Below are 19,971 nucleotides of genomic sequence, written 5' to 3' on the forward strand. Positions count from 1 at the left end.
CCAGCATTGTCCAAGGCGGTGTGACGATCAGCATACTAACGCCCGTGACCTACCCTTGAGAGTCTTTATAAGAATCGTGACTAAGTGCTCTTCGATCGAGGAGACTTGATCAATCTTTGTGAGAACATCGTTTGATCTTTGTGATCTTGTGATTTGATATCGAGGAGCTGATATGTTGTGTATGGGATTGACTTAAATGGTTGTTAATGTAAACAATTGTTTTTCTATTTATTTAAGTGTTCCAGAATATTATTTCAAGGCAATGGCAAGGTTAACGATCCCAAAAAATAATCGCACCTTTGATATAAATTATTAGCTATTGATTTACCAAAAACCGCACTTCACTTTATGCGTTAACATTTAAAATTTCAATCAATTTTTGTTGGCACTTTCAAATAAGGCCTAAAATGAATGATCTCTTTTTAATAGTGAAAACAATAAGACACACTTTCAACCGATTGCAACATCGTCAGTCTCTTCAGTCTATTAAACTTGAACCGATATCAGCAAGATAAGGCTATCTTACTATCTTCTACATACATTTCAGAATAAAAAGTACCCAAAGCAAAACAGCCACTATATTCAGAGGTCGAATAAAAGAAACTCCCATTAGTAATGATATTGAACACCTGACCGGGACAACCTGAATGAACTTTAGCTAATCGTCAATAAGAAATGTTGCCCGTGACCCGCCCCTGACACCCACGTGACTATATATCTAATATCACGATAACTTATGAACTTCCACCTGTAAGTACCGATAGAGATGATAAATGAGGATATTTCCATGCTAATAAGTGATTAGGAGAAATTGAATGGATTGGTGCTATCTCTTGCGTCAGTTGAAACGTGATTATACACGTTTAGACGAGGAGATAAACTAAATCACAAGTTTGTTACTAGTACACTCTCTTAGAAATTACGAAAAAAAAGTCTGGACCTGAATTGCTAAAGTTTGGACGCAATCTATCTATGTATATTAATACACTCTCTTAAATTATGAAACAAAAGTTTGGACCAGAATTGCTACAGTTTGGGCCCAAATTGTCGAAGCGTGATTTTGTTTATCAAAAGTAGAAAATAAAGAAAAGGGCTTCGTGTGAAAGACGGTCTCATAAAAACACGTAAGTTCTCGTCGTATAGCATATTAAAGTACCTATACGATTAAATTAACCTTATTTCAATGTTCCTGATTCCATTGTCTGGATTTTGGTATACAAAGGTTTAAAAAACCACCGGCCATGTTTTTCACAGTACGTAACGAGCCCTAAAAACTCACTGACACAAAAAAAACATTTAATTAAACCGACAGACCAAAGTTCAACGTATTCTGGGTTAACACAACCTTTCAACAAAGGAACAAACAAAAGTATTATATAGTATTTAAACCGAAAATATATGTGCATATATTCGTCGTAAATATTCGCATGATAACATTAATCGTATTTACATAAGTCAAGGGGACGGCTGGTGAAGTGACAAAGGACATTGTTCAGGAAACAATGTACATTTACTTCGTTTACTACGGACACACATCCTTCGTACGTGTTCCATCTTCATTTTGTTTTAAAAAACGTATATAAATATATAGAGTTTGTTAAAACAGTTTTAAAACATTGTTCACGTGTTCTTGCGCAATTGTTGCGTACAAAGAGGTTTTTTTAAACAAAGACATCCTTACGTAAAGTATTATCAGAAACGATTGTTTTGTTTGTTTTCCTTCTACACCAAAATATATTTAAAAGGGCGATGTAATACCTAGAAAATGCTGCCAAAATCAGACGACACCTACAAATTAAGAATTCTTAGAGATAAAACGTACAGTCGTTTCAGAAAGACGTCCCCTCCATCATTACGGGAGAAGACCCATGCCCAGCAGTTGGACATTATACCTACTACTACTACTTTTAAAATTTCGCGTTGCATGATTAATACAAAATAGAATTAACGCGAACAAGCAATTTACCTTGTAATGACATTAATAAGTTAAATTTATATTTTTCTTCAGAAATCTTATTACGTACTTAATTTACTGCGTAAATCATACAAATATAACACACGCACATTAATCCAACAGTTTATCTTAAATCAGTTAAGCAGAATTTTCCAGAAAAACAAACTATTTTCCTTTAATACGACTGTGAGTAAACAAGTATTGGTCGTATATTCCTGCAGACCTTGTAGTTACGACGTTATGTCACTAGGAGGTCATGGTGTCTCGTATTCTGGTTGAGGACGCCAAGATCATCGCAGAAAGTATACTCCTTATAAAGATAATGATTATTGGAAAATTTTAAAAACATTTTGAAATGAAATTACTTGTATTTTGTAATGTAATTACTATATTTCGATAATTAAAAATTGGTTACTTTTCAGTCAGTTCAATGTGGTCATGTTTTTCTTTTTTGTTCTCTATATACACGTTAATCTTTTTAAGTATGAAAATTACATAATTGTTTATGCTGGTTACGAAATTGCAAGTAATTTACTTTATTATTGTTATTTTGTAATGTCTTATAACAATTATTATTTGTGAAGCAAATTAAGGTAATATAATTTGAGGTAAAAAATAAACCTTGCGAATTTTCTGTGGATTAGTTTGTGTTTTTAGATGTATAATTTTGAAGTTTACACTGATTTTTAAACACAAAAGTAACTTTACCCTATTATATCATAACTGGCATAAACACCACTCTACAAAAAAATTACATTTATCATATGATTACGGAAAAAAACGTCTAAAACAATAAGTTATTGGTATACCTACGTGCTAATAAACTACGATAATTGTGCGCCGAAGTTTTTTGTTTAAACAATAAAGTGCAAATGCCTGTGGTGGCATTCCGACGGGGTCAACGTACGAAATTGCCGGCAAGTGGGCGTGGCGTAACGGTTATTGAAATAGAACCTTACACTACGGAAGGATTATTTAATACGATGTCATCTTACACACTCTATTTTTACGGTGAAATAGCTATTTTATATTTCTTTTTCTTTCTCAGGTTAAAGCAAACATCGAATCGGTGATTATGGCAGGTTATTGGAGTGATATTTGGAATCTACCGATCTTCATGGGAAAAAGGGGTGAGTTTATATACTCTCAATCATAAAATGTTTATTTGAAATTAATTTTCAATTAATTTGAAGCAGCAAGCGACCGAGGGGACTGGAAGTCTAGGGGAGAGGCCTTTGCTCAGCAGTGGGACACAGAAATAGGCTAGATAAAAAAAAAAAATGTCAATTTCATATATCTTGCTAGTACAATTTTTCTACTGAGAAGAGTTATAACCACAAAACACTACCAGAACCTACGCTTTTTAGCTTCATAATACCAATTCTGGTTTTTATTTTCGTTGTTATACGCACGTTGTATAGCTTTATGCGATATGTTTATGGAAACTTGTTTTCGGCAAAAGCGATAAGTATTTCCTTTGTCGTTTATGGATGAAAGACTCATTTCTGCCGATAGAGCATGTAGAGATGACCGTTACGTTTAAAAACGAACCCTCTTATTCATAAAAATATATGAAGTTATGAAAGGCATATAAAGTGTTTTGTTTCTTTCACTCCTTAGCGAAATGAATGAGAGAAAACGTATTATAGTAGCATTTAAACTAAAATAGATTAATAGTGTGTTTATGAATAAGACGGTAAGATACTATGATTCTACGATTATAATGTACACTGTTTAAATCTATACTAATATAATAAAGCTGAAGAGTTTGTTTGTTTGTTTGATTGATTGTTTGTTTGTTTGTTTGAACACGCTAATCTCAGGAACTACTGGTCCGATTTGAAAAATTCTTTCAGTGTTAGATAGCCCATTTATCGAGGAAGGCTATAGGCTATATAACATCACGCTACGGTCATTAGGAGCGGAGTAGCAACGAAAAATGTTACAAAAACGGGGAAATTTTTTGACCCATTCTCTTAGGTGACGCAAGCGAAGTTGCGCGGGTCAGCTAGTTACTAATGAAAGGAATTAGAACCAGATTTTTTTGGGTTACATAGTAGGACTATGGGCCCAGTTAATTAAGACCACAGTCGCTGAAACCCTTAAGTTAAGACCTATTTGAAAACCTCCTATCTGCTACAGTTATTTTGTACTACGCAGTCTATCAATCACTTGGCTACGCCGGTAAACAATATTAAAACATGAATAATGTTAGCCATTTTTATTGCATTCATACTTCACTTTTTGTATCTCAATAAATTTTGGTCGATTCAGAGAAACCAGCGCGAATACGATTCTTAAATCATTTTCACATACTGCAGATATCAACAAATGAAATGTTGATGTTAAACAAATGTTCCACAAGAATGATTTGAGTCAGTCCAGTAAATTATATACTGCACAAGTTACGCAAGATTAAACATATCTACTTCAAAGACTTACAACGCTTTTATATTTTCATTTCATGGAGATTCATATAATAAACTTAAGATATTAAGATACTATAGTATTTGTCACAAGAACAGTATAGTAGCGATCAATCATTAAAGGAAAAAAGCCTAGCAGAATCGTTCGACATAAAATTAAAAGTCACACACATTTGGTAGTCTCCAAAGTATCTACTGTTATCATTAAAATTTTCAATATTCTCATTATATTTCATTTCAAAATCACCGGAATTTCTTTTGGTACTCTTTAATTTGTGTTTGAATCGCGTGAAGGGCTTTAAAAACACTTATTACTTGAGTTCTCACAATAAAATGTGTTGCTTCGACCGTGAAGAGGTTATAAAATGTAAATCTATACACTCATATAATTTCACTCCGTGCTTCTACTTTATTAGCTAACTATCACTCGCACAAAATTCTAGAATAATCTTGGCTTTGAAAGTTAAACGTGTTATTTATTAACAGCGTTCATTGCACTCAGTCAGCAGGCTGGTTAACGAGCAGAAAGGGAATAACTTTTATTGCGACCTATGAATAGTATGTGATTTCAAAGTCAATCGAACCAAATTTTTTATTCGTGTTACTTGTCGCTAGAGTAGTTCGATTATAAACAACTTATAACAGGACTTTTCCTAACAGTTTTACCTCTTTTCCATAATAAAAACCAAGTAACGTTTAAAAAGGAATATCGAAGAAAGACTTCACCACTAAATGTTATTCTTCTTAATGATATCGCATTTCGCGACAGCGTACACTATGCTTCTTTTATTTCTCCGTTTCTCGCTATCCATCACCAGACTAGGATATTATATCCAACTTAACTTACCCTCGGATTCTGAGGTACATTTAGAATCTATTGAATAAATAAACTACCGCTTAATGTACTCAGAAACCGGTAATTAGAGGCCTAAAGAGCTAATTTTCACAATGAAGTACTTACTTTAGCACTAAATAGAAGGCACACCTCATTACTCTACATTGTGTGGCAAGTAGAAACGGATCGCTATTCTCTAGGCTAGCATTCTCGACACGCGCGCGGCCGTGGATACCGTAAGGTCGGTATTAACTTGTAAATAACACATGCCACTACTGTTTTATGATACACGATACTAATGGGCGATAGAATCACGTCTTATTTAATCTTTCTGAGTTACTTGAATGTACTTTTAATCTTACTGAGATCATTTGCTACAATATTTTCAAGCACTATGACGGGAGAGCCTGCAATTTAATAATCTCTTCTTAAGATGGCGCCAATGCTAGACGTAATTTCAAGTAATTGTTTTTGTAAAATTGTCTTTAAGACACGGGAAAGTTTTATATGGAGACAAAAACATAAGAAAAAGACGTATAATAGAATACGGGAATTAACGCGAACACGCATTTTACCTTAAAATGCCTAACGTTTCGGCGCAGGTTGCACTCGCCGTGGTCCCAGGCAGACTTAAAAGTTATGATAAGAAAAAGACATAAAGAATATCGTGAACGGAACTGCGAGGATCAGCTACTTATCAATAGTTTTTCAAGAAACGCCTTAAAAATATTTTTAAACCGGAGGAATAAGAGCATGTTTATAAAGATTTAAGCATCTAAAAAAGGCATCATTGCATCGCCCTAATCGTGTCGGTCTCGTCTCGTATAATGTTAACAACAAGCTAAAGTTATGCGATCTTCTGCAAATGGGGCCACGAAATCCGCGACCCACTTAACCACAATAAAGCGGAAATTGAATGGAACGTTATCGGAACGTAATTACTTCTTGGCTTCCTCTTTAATTAATATGTTAAACTTCCCACAATTATCTATTGTTCGGTTTTAAATACATACATTTGCGTGATGCCTTGTTTGGTTTAAAGTGATACTTTGATCGTGTTTCATGGTCATGATTCTTTGTGCTATAGTTCAACATGATTATCACTATGTAAACCAATATAAGCAATGTTTTATATATAGCTAGAAGACATGCCATTGTAATAAATAACTGAAATTTATGAAGCTGTCTCCTTGCTTCCTTCCTTTTAATACTATATTAAAAATCAGGTGAGCTTTAATTTTTAATCGGTGTTTAACTATATACTAAAACCCAGACACCAAAATCGTTTTAATTCCTTCAGAACTTCACTTTTGCTTAGCCTGGTTGAGTGTCCTACTGTTGGGCAAAGGCCTTACCCCTTTTCTTTCAAATCACACAAACGGGTTGAAAATTCGACCTGCCATCGTCGATGATCGTCCCTACAGTCCTAGTTTAAAAAAAAATAAGGTCAGTTGACCCAAAACCGCTTTCACTTTCGCTAACTCTATAGCCCTACTAATACTCAAAATGCTTATTCGTACATACGCCGTGGGTATAGTTACGCCTATTACCTCTGCGATTAGTATGAAGGGGCAATGGCCACCGATCATTCAGCGCTATGAGAAACTAGGCAGAATAATAACAGGTTTGTAACTAGTTCTAGGTTTAGGTAAGAACGAGGACTTTTGTCGATGTATTTGTAAAGAAATGGAAATTGTATTAAAAAACAGATTGATGTGGTAACTTTTTAAATGGTTTGGGTATAAAATAGAGCCTTTTCCCGTTTGGATGTAGATATAGATATTTTATGAATACATAAAAAAAGGGATTAAGACAGTAGACGGCTGAGAGAGATGATTAGTGGAAGAAAACATGTTGTGCCGATTTTACTACGGGATAAGGTCAAGAAAATTACGATTTTGCATAAATTAATAACAAACCATTAAATTTAATAACTCAATATTAATATTAAGATAGCATTTTCCTTCATTTTTATCTGTTTTTTCTTATGATTTGTAATAGTGTAATTTTGACTATAAATAACAAATTCATCGTGAGTCACTTGAATGAATATCATTTCTGATGAAATTTAATAAAAAATTACTACTCTAAACACGTAGAATATATGTACGTAAACTGCGCAAGTGTACACGTAATAATATAAAACAGTTAGGAAAGTTTGAGTCAAACGTACATAACTGCAACAAAAAACGTATTTTCATAACAATTTTAGCGAATATACAAGCATATTCTTAACTAATATTATAAAACTATGTCTGTCTATCTTCATGCAAAACCATTACACCGATTCGAATGAAACTTTGTACGAACATAGATTAAGACCCGAGAAAGGATGTAAGATATTTTTTATCACAGAAATCGCGGTCAAGCGCTAGTAAATTATAATAAAATTACACATAAACATTGAAAATATTAAAGGAAAAATACCTCTTACGTAGAGCAACAGCTCTACAAAAAATTACTTTCTTGAGCCAAATCTACACCATAAAAAAAGCTACTTTTTCAAATGCAAGCGTAAACATTTCAAATGCAAACAGCTCATGGCACGCGTATGATATTAGCATCTGTTATCACTTTGCATCATTCATGACCTTCAAAACAACCTTGCGATGAAAACATGGGTCATCACAACTTGCTAATTAACGATAAATCTATTAATTAATCTTGATTTAACCATCAATACCTACTTTAATGGCGGAAATAGTCTTGTAGATATTCAATTATTGCTGACTATTTGTAAATTCTAGTCAGGGAAAATTATATACAGGTATGGCCGCTTATAATGGCCTAACCCCTCCCTTACTAAGAAAGGCGACCCTTGCCCAACAGCGGCCATTAATTGGTTAAATTTATTTTATTTTTATTTATAGCCGTTGAATAATTTTGTGTGTCTGTAGCCAAAGTAAAGATTAAACAAAGATTTAAGGAAATGCGAATGACGGAGACGTAACAACGACCGCTTCTATCCGTTCTGTCAAAATGTTTGTATTAAGATAACTTTAATAGCAAACTAGCTAGTAACTAAAAGTCTTTAATTCTCTCCAAAAAACTTATAAGACACCTGCCGAAATATTACGAAGAAATTGTACAGTGTGATAAATAGCACCATACTAATTAAAGTAATATTATAAATTGTTTCTCTTCAAAATTGCTAGTTTACCTTTAATGGTTTCATTCAACCTGAATGTGCTAAACTATTTGGGCGAGTACGGTTACTGACTGACTTTACTGATAGTTTGTAGCTTACCAACTGCTAATGTCCATTATACAGATCTAACAAAAGTTTGCTTTGTGAAACACTGGCTTAACATAAAGCGCTTTTCCGTAATGGCTTTCTTAAACTTAATAAAAAAAAAACGTTCACTCAAAATTACTTAAAACGAATATGAAATCTAAGAATCTGGATGAAGCACAATCAATTTGCCAACATTGTAGTTACGGTCTCAGCAACATACTACAGTTTAGTAATATAGAGTCTGATAAAAGATTTGAGCAAACAGTTATTTCAACACTAATCAAAAGCCTTAAAATAAGCCTAGAAACACGTTTATTCTTCAGTTGGAGATAAGCAAACACCTGCCTCATGTGATTACGACCTTACTGTCCGTAATTATGTCACGTATGTAGAGAAAAACTAGCCGCCGGCGCAGGGCCATAAAATAAAGTCACTGAACTCATTCCATTCGCAAATCACTGGGTGAATTTTGAACATACTGTCGGTGTCTTCAAATGTAACCTGTTATTTAATGTTAAAGGTAATTAAGAGGTATATTTCGAGCCTAGCTGTATGTATTATTATGAAATACGTATAAGAAAAGGGTGTTGAACTGATTGATCGAAAATTGATAAATAGTTACCGTTTTTTTAATCTAAATTCCAGCAAAAGGAATATGAAATTGCCCTTTTGATATTAATAAAATGTAAAGTGTTGGATGATGTAGAGTATTGTAGAGGAATCAGCCTAATCTATCATTACAAGTTCGATGCTCCCATTAGATATCATTTAATTACTGGACTTAGTAGCTTATGACACTCATAAGCAATATATATGAAGTAAGGTCTCATAATGCAAGAATATTCGCAAAATTTTAGGACACCAAACAAAGCCAAGTAACAAGTTTACACTACAACAACAAACAAAACAAAACTACACATGTATTGTACAAAGCAAGTTCTATCATCCACAGATAAGGGGCGCAAAGGTCCCTTCATACCAGCATATATATTCCATATTGCAAATATCACCAAGGATCGGAAGCCCACAATCAAGCATCATATTGGGAACAAAACAACCACTATCTGCGAGACAAAGTTCGACCGATAAACACTCGGGTAACAAGAGGGTACTTGACAGAGATATAACAATTGTGTCTTTGAAACAATGATCGAAGGAGTGGCGTGAGTTCTTATGTAATTAGCTTGAAAGAGCGACTTAATGTAAGGACAGATGCACTTAGTGAACCTATTAAGGATTACTTATACGCATTTTTATCAGTCGTCAATCGGTCTTACTTAAATAGACAATTGTACGGAAGTCTTAAGTAATTTAATATACTAACTTTTATTAATTTTGAATGTAGAAGAAAGGAGATTTAAAAAGCTACCGTGGAATTGTGAAAATTGGGTACCACTTTACAGTATTATTAGTCGTCGAAATATGCCTTAGTTTAGCTAAAAACGTTTTAAGCTGAATTAGCAAAAGTCCACTTTATTTATAAAGATCAATTCTTAGTATTCATACGAACATACATAAAATCACACCGTTTTCCCATATGGGTAGGCAGAGACCAGAAAATGCGACTTGTTACGATCCTTACAATCTTCCCTTGCTTCAATCACATCCACACATCTTGTCATGTAGGACCGCTGGTTACGAGTACTACGCACCTAACCTTTATTTATTATTTTATTATATGCAGTTAAATCTTTTACAGTTGGCTAAATATCGCAGTCTAAAAAATCAAAATCCAAACTTATGACTAACAGTCGCCGATAATAATTTTTACCTAACACGTTAAATAGTGTTAGTGCTTACAGAAGGTAATTAAAACATCAGGCCAGATTAGAAAGGCGTAACAACGTGACGCTTTAGATAATACCACTATGATGAAATATGCAGTAATTGTGTGCTTTACTTCTAAATATAGCAAGGAAATTAGGTCCGCTGATAAGTATTAGACGTCATAGTTTAAGTAGATCATCCTATATTTACGATGATTTAATACTAGGTCGGGGAAAAAGTGTTTTCGCATGCCTTGGCATGGTATGAACTTATAAAATCTTTTTGGCTTCAAGAATCACAAATGAGTACACGGTTCATTAGGTTTCTTTCAGTGAGCTTTCAGTGAGATACCCAAATATCGATTTTTTTGTGTAGAGAAAAGATTGTATTACAAGTTCATACATACTATAATGCGAAAAGATTTTTTCTCGACCTAATATAGTATTACAATGTTATATTTTACTATCTACTGACACTAATAACACGAATAATGTAATAAGCAATGATGCCTGGCTTGACAATGGTCCTATATCTCTTCCAAGTAAGACAGTAATCTGGTAAAATCTTTTGAAATGTAATAAAACAGTTAATCCGCAGTAAAGTAGAGTTCTATTTATATTAGAACTGAATAAATATCATAGCGGGACATGAGTTGAACATAATATTTATTTTACATAATAGTTATGTAAGCAAACAGCAACCAATCGAAAACGTTAAACAAAGACAAGACAAACAAATCTCCGTATAAATCATCATTCCTGTGTAAATCATATATATAAAATTCTCGTGTCACAATGTTTCTTCTCCTACTCCTCCGAAACGGCTTGACCGATTCTCATGGAATTTTGTGAGCATAATATTGAGTAAGCCTGAAAATCGGCCAAAATCTTTTCCATACTCCTTAGTGATAAAGATTGTCCACCTTTAACAATTTTTTTTTATCTTTAGACATTTTAAATTATTTGCATTAAAAAATACATACGACCCTAGATTTTTATCCTTTTATCGCCAACCTCTATTTTTTAATAGTCATTTTAGTATAATTTATATGGCAAAACAAAGTGTGCCAGGTCAGCTAGTAATTAAATAATACATCAAAATTCTACTAAAACTTCATAGTTTTAAGGACACTCCAGAAGGAATCCACCTAGCGTTTTTAACCCAAGGAGAATCCTTATCTCGTAAGAAGAATGTCATTTAAATTCCGTTCAAACGTAGCGCGCAGGTATTCTAGGTCAAGAAGACGGATAACCTTTAGTTAAAATAGACTTCAACAGCGTTCTTGTGTTCCGGCCCAACACAAGTATGTAACAACTATGTAGTTTCGAAATACGCGTATAGACAATCGAGGAAAGTAAGAAATATACTGTTTTTTAGACGTAGACACTGAATAATCTTAATTACACGATGAAAAGTGGTATACTCGTTCAATTTTAGTTTCAAAAAGGTCATAACCGGTGCAAAGCCCCTTGTGCAAAAATACGTCTGGTTACGTAGATTATACTATATAATTTGTATAATTCTTCTGGAGCAAATCTATCAGATTAATTCCTCAGATAACTGTTACTTAGCTGTAAAATAATCTTGAAAGAACAATGTTCTATGTCAATAACATTAGTCACAATGTCAACAACGCATTTTCTTTATCATCGAATTAAAAAGCAATTATTACACAATATCGATATAAACGTTGATTTAAAATCAATTACCCTATTTATTTAATGCTAGGCACTTGAAGATTACACTCATGTGATGAAGGATTAGGGTATCAGGTAAACTTCTTCCTTATATAAATTGAGGTCTAGGCAACATAAGAAATTAGTAAAAACCAGAATACCATTATATTATCACTTTAGTAACATTTTTGTTTGACAAAACTACTGATCGGATTTTAATTAAATTTATACACAAATAGTTAATAACCCAATTTCACACATAAGGTACTTTTAACCACGGGAAATCGTTTGCAAAGTAAAAAAAAACTTGCAAGGCAATATGAGACTAGTCTGGCTAAAATCACCGAAAATATAATCAAAAATATCTTTTTTCGTATTAACAAAGTGACATTATAGTTATTATTCCAAAAGTTTTCTCGACTCCCTACACAAGGCAAAACCAGTCATCCAAGTTTTGTGCCACTCTCGACCACTCATATCAGATCATAATCCATTAATTTACAGTTATTTTATAACCCAAAACAAACTTTCGTACTCATCCTACATTTCATTTCTTATATCTTAGTTTCGTATCTGCAAAACAGCCAAAACAAACCAAACTTCATCTTAAAAACGTGTCATTAGTACAAACATTATCAACTTCATGACCCATAATTTTAATGCGTAGTATAAGACCAAATAAAAAACTTTAAATAACACTACGGAAGTAAGAAACAAATTAATTGATAACATTAGACTTTGAACTGCGTATACAAAACAATTACTAATTGTATTTGTTTTAAAAAAGGATTATTGCACTTTGCATGTGTTTTTCCTTTGTTATAATTACAATGGCAGTAAAATCGGTTTTATTGTTTAAAGTAAATAAATGTATTGATAATTTATCTATAGAATTGACATGATAAGTACATTATGTTGATATTGACCTCGGAGTGAGTCAGGGCTTTGTTTTGTTTTGATGCCGTCACTATCCACCCAGGCGGCATCACCCAGGGTAGGGCCCCCCCTACAGAGGGGCGAGCCGCGCATGGCGTGCGTCTTGCGGTACTAGCTCATAGCGGTTATCCCGGCGCACGTCTTTGCGGAAGCGGTTGGACACTCGTCAGGTTTTTAGTGGGCTCTACGGCGGACCACATACCCCGTTTGCGCAGTCCCAGTGCAGCGGGGACCTAGCCGGTGGGTCGTTTTAATCGACTCCAACGGGTTTTCCTGAAGAAAAAAAAAAAAAAAAAAAAAAAAAAAAAAAAAAAAAAAAAAAAAAAAAAGGGCTTTGTTTTGTTTACTTTTTGTGTAGCCCTTCGAATCACTTGTGCGCTTTGCTTAGTATATTTTTGTGAGTCCGATTTAATATATACCTTTATACATTTGGATTTAAGTCTATATGAACCCTAGCTATTACACAAAAACTTAACCAAACCAAAATATACCTAGCCTAGATTGAGTTACATTTTCAACAAAGACGTGATTGCGTGATTGATAAATGTTAAATTTTCATACATTCGGATGGTCTGTGTTTAATAAAGCACATAGCTGTTATGTGTTTAGCATAATGCTAAGTATTTTTAGATTCTATTCATATCTAGCTTAAGCAGAGAATCCAATTATAACACTAACTGGAAATCCTATAGAAACACTCAATTATAGTATAACATATTATTAAAAAGAAATCATCAAACACCTCTATAAATGATCTACTCATGTCATAACCTTCGCTATGGTGTTATTATGTGTACATACACGCATGTTGTTTGCAACACATTGCTTTATACCGACGATATTTATCACAAAGAACACGCAAATAAACAGCATTATTAAAGTTACAAATCATTAATTTTGAAATTATAACAGTTTATGTTTTACGCAATATCAGAACTTCTTATTTTACCAGAAAGAAAAAAGTTATATCATTGTTTTTTTTTGTAATATATCAATTGTACAAGGTCACGCCGCTAGAAAGCAAATTTAAAACACACGAAATACGTAATTTTGAAAAGGGCACATCTCATATTACAAAGACATAACACTTATGCCCTTTTTGAAATAGCATAATATACCGTTTTTGTTTATCTATACTAATATCATAAAGCTGAAGAGTTTGTTTGTTTGTTTGTTTGAACGCGCTAATCTCGGGAATTACTGGTCCGATTTGAAAAAATCTTTCAGTGTTAGATAGCCCATTTATCGAGGAAGGTTATAGGCTATATATCATCACGCTGAGACCAATAGGAGCAGAGTACCAGTGAAAAATGTTACGAAAACGGGGAAATTTATGATTCTCTTATGTGACGCAAGCGAAGTTGCGCGGGTCAGCTAGTCGTGTTATAAGACTCGCCCACTACTATGGGTTCATAAAACTTATATGCTACAGTTGATTATAAAATGTACTCACCCTAGATAGGGGGGCACATCTTGCACACGCCAGTCCAGCTGGGGGCCTCGTCTGAGGCTGAGGGGGAGGAACCACTGGACCCTCCTTCACTCTGTATAGCGATGTGTTCCGAGACTGCGAACAAAACATTTTAAATTAAAAACCATATAAAAATAATACAATTTCCAGAACAAGTCAATAAATAAACAAAAAAACGCTGGCGTGACGATTTGGACACCTATCTGGAAAGGTTGTAGGAAATGGCTGAGGATAGAGACCAGTGGAGAAGTTTAGATGAGATCGTTGTACGACAATGGGACAGTACTTATAGGTAAAAAAAAAAACAGTAGCAATATTTCATCTGAGCATTGTACACGCAGAATGTTGGCACATAAACATATTTAACGAAACTTAACTAATTATGGTCCCACTCATCTGGCCAAGTTTCTTCTCAGATTAAAGGAAGGGGTAAGAACTTGAGTCCACCAAGCTAATTGCGACATGGGTAATTTTAACGTATACTTAAAAATAAATTACACTTCAGTCGGGGGATATTAGGAGTCAATTAGCATACATTACATTGTGGATTCAGCAAAAATGGTCGATAATAATAACATTTCTCATATGTAGGATGCAAAAATAATGATCTCGCAACGACTTCTTCACCTAAAAAAGATTTGAATCATTATCCTTTATTTGTGCGACACTTCCAAGTAAACTGACCACAAACAGTATGACTAACTGATTAACGAATCATACTAACGACTAAAATTACGTCTCGATATTTTTAGTTTGACAAAATTTCATCACGAGATCGACGCGAGACTTACGTTCTCCACTTTTTAGTATATAGATGTAAACAGGAGATGACGATATTGGAATTAATGGTAATCTTTCTTGTCGATGACTCTTACAAGTAAGCTCCGGGTTTGTCCAAGGGGGGCGATGTTTTCGGGAATTCCTTGCAGCGTTTTTAATGTCTGTTACTTACGTTAACTGCTGGCTAAAGACCCTTTTTCGATCTACTTAATATTCTTTTGCCACGGCATGTGAGTCTCTTTTGGCCTGGCTAGGTCATCCCGTCATAAATTTTGAAGTCAGCCACGCCATTTCGATCTCTCTATTCTACTCTCTCTACATGAAATTACCCCTGAATTCGTTGAACCAAGATACTTTTTATAGTGATGGCCACCATTTTCTACTAATCTTAAGCCGTCTTTTATGTCCCACTGCTGGGCAAAAGCTTCCCCTTTTTCTTCCAGAAAATATTTTATTTTCTACTTAACAGCAATAAAAACAGACATTCAAACCGGCTTTTCATTAGAAGTTTATAACACATTACAAAAAAGATTGCCAAAACATGTCGTGACAAATAGCCGGTCACATAACAATGAATTACACTGTTACTCCACTATAACTAGCGGATAACGTAAGAGATACGCTTGCACTCAATAACAACGGCTCTGATTACTGTTGCGATATCAAGCGGTTGAAATTAGGACGTGTAAATCGGGATATAATGAGAAGTAAAGTAGGGTTAAATGATGGTATAATGCAAGATACAAGAGACGAATTTGCGAATTTAACGTATTAAAAACACATTAAAGATAAGACAATTGGCAACTGTTGTTCGCAGATCGCAATGATGGGCACGTTTGGCACATTTGCAATGATGAGTGAAAAAAATGCATAAATAATATTTGTGTGGTTGTTGTTGCTACTCACTTTGTCATATTTGCTTGACCTATACCAAACTTAAGCAAATTGATTCCATATACAACACATCACGATGATTTCTAATCTAAATATAGCCGTGTTAAACGCATACTTAAACGGCTCTATTTCGCCAATTTGACGCGAATATCCATCATATGACTAGCAGAAACCAAATAAACATCAAATAGCAATATTTTTAACACTATTGGCACAAAAAATCGTGATCCCACACTTATATTTACATCGTTATATTGTATTGTAATACAATAATTTCAAGCATCATTAAATTACACTTACAACCTACATTTTGCACGATATCATTCACATATACTTACATAACTCGACACAGAAACGTAAGGCGTTTTGATAAACATAAACATGTTTTTTACTGCTTCAGCGAAAACAAAACATGTACGGATATTGACCTGGTGTGTGTTGTTTTAGAACTACTTTCACGTCAATGAAAAGTCATGCCATCAAAAACATTCTGTAAACACCCCAAGTCTCGCAGCTCAGTCTCTCTGCCGTAAAAAGTTGTGAGATCTATATAATACCAAGTCGATTAATCTATTTAGTCTCTACTTAAAGGTCGAGTCTACGCTGTCACCCCAGGGTAACAACTGGGAATTTTCTTCCTACTTTTATTCCCAGTTGTCACCCCGGGGTAACAGTGTTAGACAACTGAGGATATACCACAAAGAACATGTCCAGAAGCGGCGAATTCGCTGCAATTCTTTTGTGCGAACGTTACGTTCATAGTGTGAGCTTTGCGCGTATTTTGAACTCGTTTTTTTAGTCTCTACCTATTGCCAACCCCGGTGTGATTGTAATATATGTACTTGAACGTATTAAGAAGTAAAAAACTGCGGTATTCAATCGGCATAAAGTTGGTAACTATTACGTAAAAACGTCCAAATATTATCGTGATTGATAACAACATAGGCCGAGCTTAAACGTACCCTAAGAAACATGGATAAAGAGCTCAAAAACACACTAAACTATCCATTATCGACAACCATTTCAAACCTGACTGAACATTATACCGACTGGGAAATGCAACTGACCCTGAAGAGCTATTTCCTGCCATTACCAACTATCGACCACCTAGCGTATTCCGCAATGCATTTTTTTTCTTCAATTTATTACTGTCTAATATTCGATAGTACCGAGACCAGAAAATATAGGGCTTTTCGACTTCTATAGTGTATTTTCATATTTAGACTGCCCCTGTGACATCAAAACATCAAAACGTCTTATCTGCGTCTTTCTGTTAAGCATTTTGCAGAGATTGCCCGGAGCGAGGAAGTTGAAGTCGTAGACCTCCGTGCCTCGAAGTCGTTGGACCTGTGTTTGACCATTCACTGGTCGTGTCAGTTATCTGTCCCACCGCACTAGCAGCAAAGAGCTATTTTTGTGTATTTATTATGTTTCGTGTACTCACAGTAACATCAGCCTCAAGTTTGGCGTAGACCTCTTGGTGCTGGCGGCGGCGCGCGCGCACGGCCTGCCGCAGCGAGCTGCTGGTGTCGCGGCCGCACCACCCGCCCACGCGCTCGCCGACCACCTCCAACATGTCGGCTACGCGGCTGCAGACAAACAACACATTACTCATTGATAGTCTTTACAAACATTAGCCCCCTTTACACACACACACTCTATCGCGCATGAAACAACAATCGCGCGTGAAAAAGCGCGCGTATAAAGGGTGTGCAAGGAGAAAGGAAAGACCACGCGCCGCGCTCATCTGTTAAGCCCGCGAAGAAAATCGCGAGCGAAGAGCGCGCCGTCTTTCCCGTGCGTAATCCTGTATGCTCCTAAAAATGCGCGATAGAGCGTGTGTGTAAAGGCGGCGATGGGGTAAAATCTTTTGGCCTTATTAGACCATTTAATCCATTTTAGGGGTGCTAAATGTCCCTGTCCAAACTCAAAGTAATTGTTGAAAATAGCTGAGGATAGAGACCGTTGGAGTTGGACAAAAACCTTGGCAACACAGCGTAGTTTAAGGAAAACGAAACTTCATTCTGCACGTTCGTAGTAAAAATCATTATGTTATCATTAGGTATGACATCAAAGAAGTTACAACAACAAAAAATTGAAAATTATCTTCAGGATAATTGGAAGTACCCTGTTGGTAGTACGCCGAAGACAACATAAAAAACAGAATTATAATAAGACAGTTAAAAATAAATCTCCAGTACAAATAATTCGACTAATTCTAATTACAAATTACTACTTTATTATGTAAATCAAAAGTTATTTATATATAATAATATTACATAACTTTAATAAGTTGATATAATTTTAGTGAGTTAATGTGTTGAAGGATCTCTTTCATTGTATTCTTGAAAACAAAGTTTTACGTGGGAAACTGCGCAAAAGAAAATTGAATGAGACTGTCAGGCATATTTGTATAACATCATTAGGTAATATGACGCAAACGTTTCTAGAAATAAATGCAAACTTTATTTTAGTCGTGTTTGTTTTTCTCTTAAAATATCCTACGTTTTTAATGAAATCAGATTAAAAAACTGCTCTAAGTAATCATTTGTTACATTGATAGTTAGTATCTCCATTTTTGTACCTACGTTTTAGTTTTATAAAAATATTCTTGTTTTGTAAAATAACAAACAAACACAATAATATTTTATTAGATTTCATGTTTCCGGGGGTTTTTATTTTAGGTTCTGCAATAGTTCAGTAGAGCTTTGATAAATTGTCAAGTGATAAAAAATCATATCTTATCATCATTACGCCGGCACGGGACGCCTCAGAAAGATTTATACAGGTTATATCGGTGATGTCTTCCAAAAAGGTCAGGTGCTTAGCACTCGTAACCGACAGTCCTATAGGACAAGATGTTTGAATGTGAATGAAATGTATGTATGTATAAAAATCATAGAATGATTATAAAAAAGCCAATTAATCAAAAGAAACCATGGATAGACAATCAAGGTAAGTATCATGTTTATTCATTAAATCAACTAGATTATTCATAGACTAAACTAGTTATTTTTTAAATGTCAAACGATGTTTTATACGTCTAGTGTGCGTAGGTGCAGACAGTTTTGTAGCGTGAATCGGGTGACTTGACGTAGTTTTGTTATAAAAAGACTTCTACGAATAAGAAAAAAAGGGGATTATTAAATTAAAGGATCATTTAGTGTACTTATCTAAACTATCTCACTTTTATTTAAAGATAAATTAAACTATTGAAAAGGTTCATCAACCTAAAAAATATAAACATGTCACATGCACAGCACGTACACTCTTCACTCACAGGGTGTTTTTGATATCGTTGTAATAATCAAATAAAAATTAATTAGCTTCGCGTTGAAAGTAATTATAAAACAAATCGTTAATTATACACAGTTTTGATAAGCATTAGGTGAAAATTATGCGTAATTAACTTATAATTGAAAAATTATTGCACGTGCGATTTTGATAACTTTATTTTCTTTTAACATGGAATTAAGAGTTATTTACTTTTTAGTTAGATAAGACTATCTGATAAATAAAGTAATAGAAAATTTAGAAAAAAGGTTTTTAATTATGCGACCATTTTGTTAAAATGTCTGGAAATAAAAATGATTAATTATGTGTAATGAGGAAAAATCTATTTTTTTTTATATAAAATGACGTTTTATCCGTTTTTGTCTCACAGCTGCGCAAGAAATTAGGCCTTCACGCCAAGTCCACCACGCTAGAAAAGTGCAGTTAGGGACCTTGCATCCCCTCAAAAAAGTGGTTAACATTTTTTTTTATCACGATGTTTCCCTTCACCCTTTGATCAAGTGAGAATATACTAAATTATAATATTTTTTAAAACAAATTTATTACTTAAAACAGTAACTTAATAAACAACTAAACCTTTATCCACACAGTATTTACGTCTTTGAAACACGCAAAGGAAGTTCCCGTAGTAAGTAGCGTTAATTAAGTAAATTGCTTAAGAACTGCGGTATCTTCGCAAGGATCGTGGGTAACTGTCAAGAGA

General features: G+C 34.3%; 1 protein-coding gene across 2 annotated transcripts in view; it reads right to left on the bottom strand.

The window, feature by feature from the left end:
• Positions 1–19,971, bottom strand: part of mino (glycerol-3-phosphate acyltransferase mino) — a 68,140-nt gene that overhangs the window by 20,580 nt on the left and 27,589 nt on the right. For both annotated transcript variants that reach the window (XM_076130510.1, XM_076130509.1), the window contains 2 exons: positions 17,419–17,563; positions 14,283–14,396 (listed from right to left, as the gene is read on the bottom strand). In XM_076130510.1, coding sequence (XP_075986625.1) covers positions 14,283–14,396; positions 17,419–17,550 — 246 coding nt within the window. In that variant the 5' untranslated portion in view covers positions 17,551–17,563. The remainder of the gene's footprint in view (positions 1–14,282; positions 14,397–17,418; positions 17,564–19,971) is intronic.

The sequence above is a fragment of the Anticarsia gemmatalis genome, chromosome 24, assembly GCF_050436995.1.
Source record: "Anticarsia gemmatalis isolate Benzon Research Colony breed Stoneville strain chromosome 24, ilAntGemm2 primary, whole genome shotgun sequence".
Taxonomy (NCBI): domain Eukaryota; kingdom Metazoa; phylum Arthropoda; class Insecta; order Lepidoptera; family Erebidae; genus Anticarsia; species Anticarsia gemmatalis.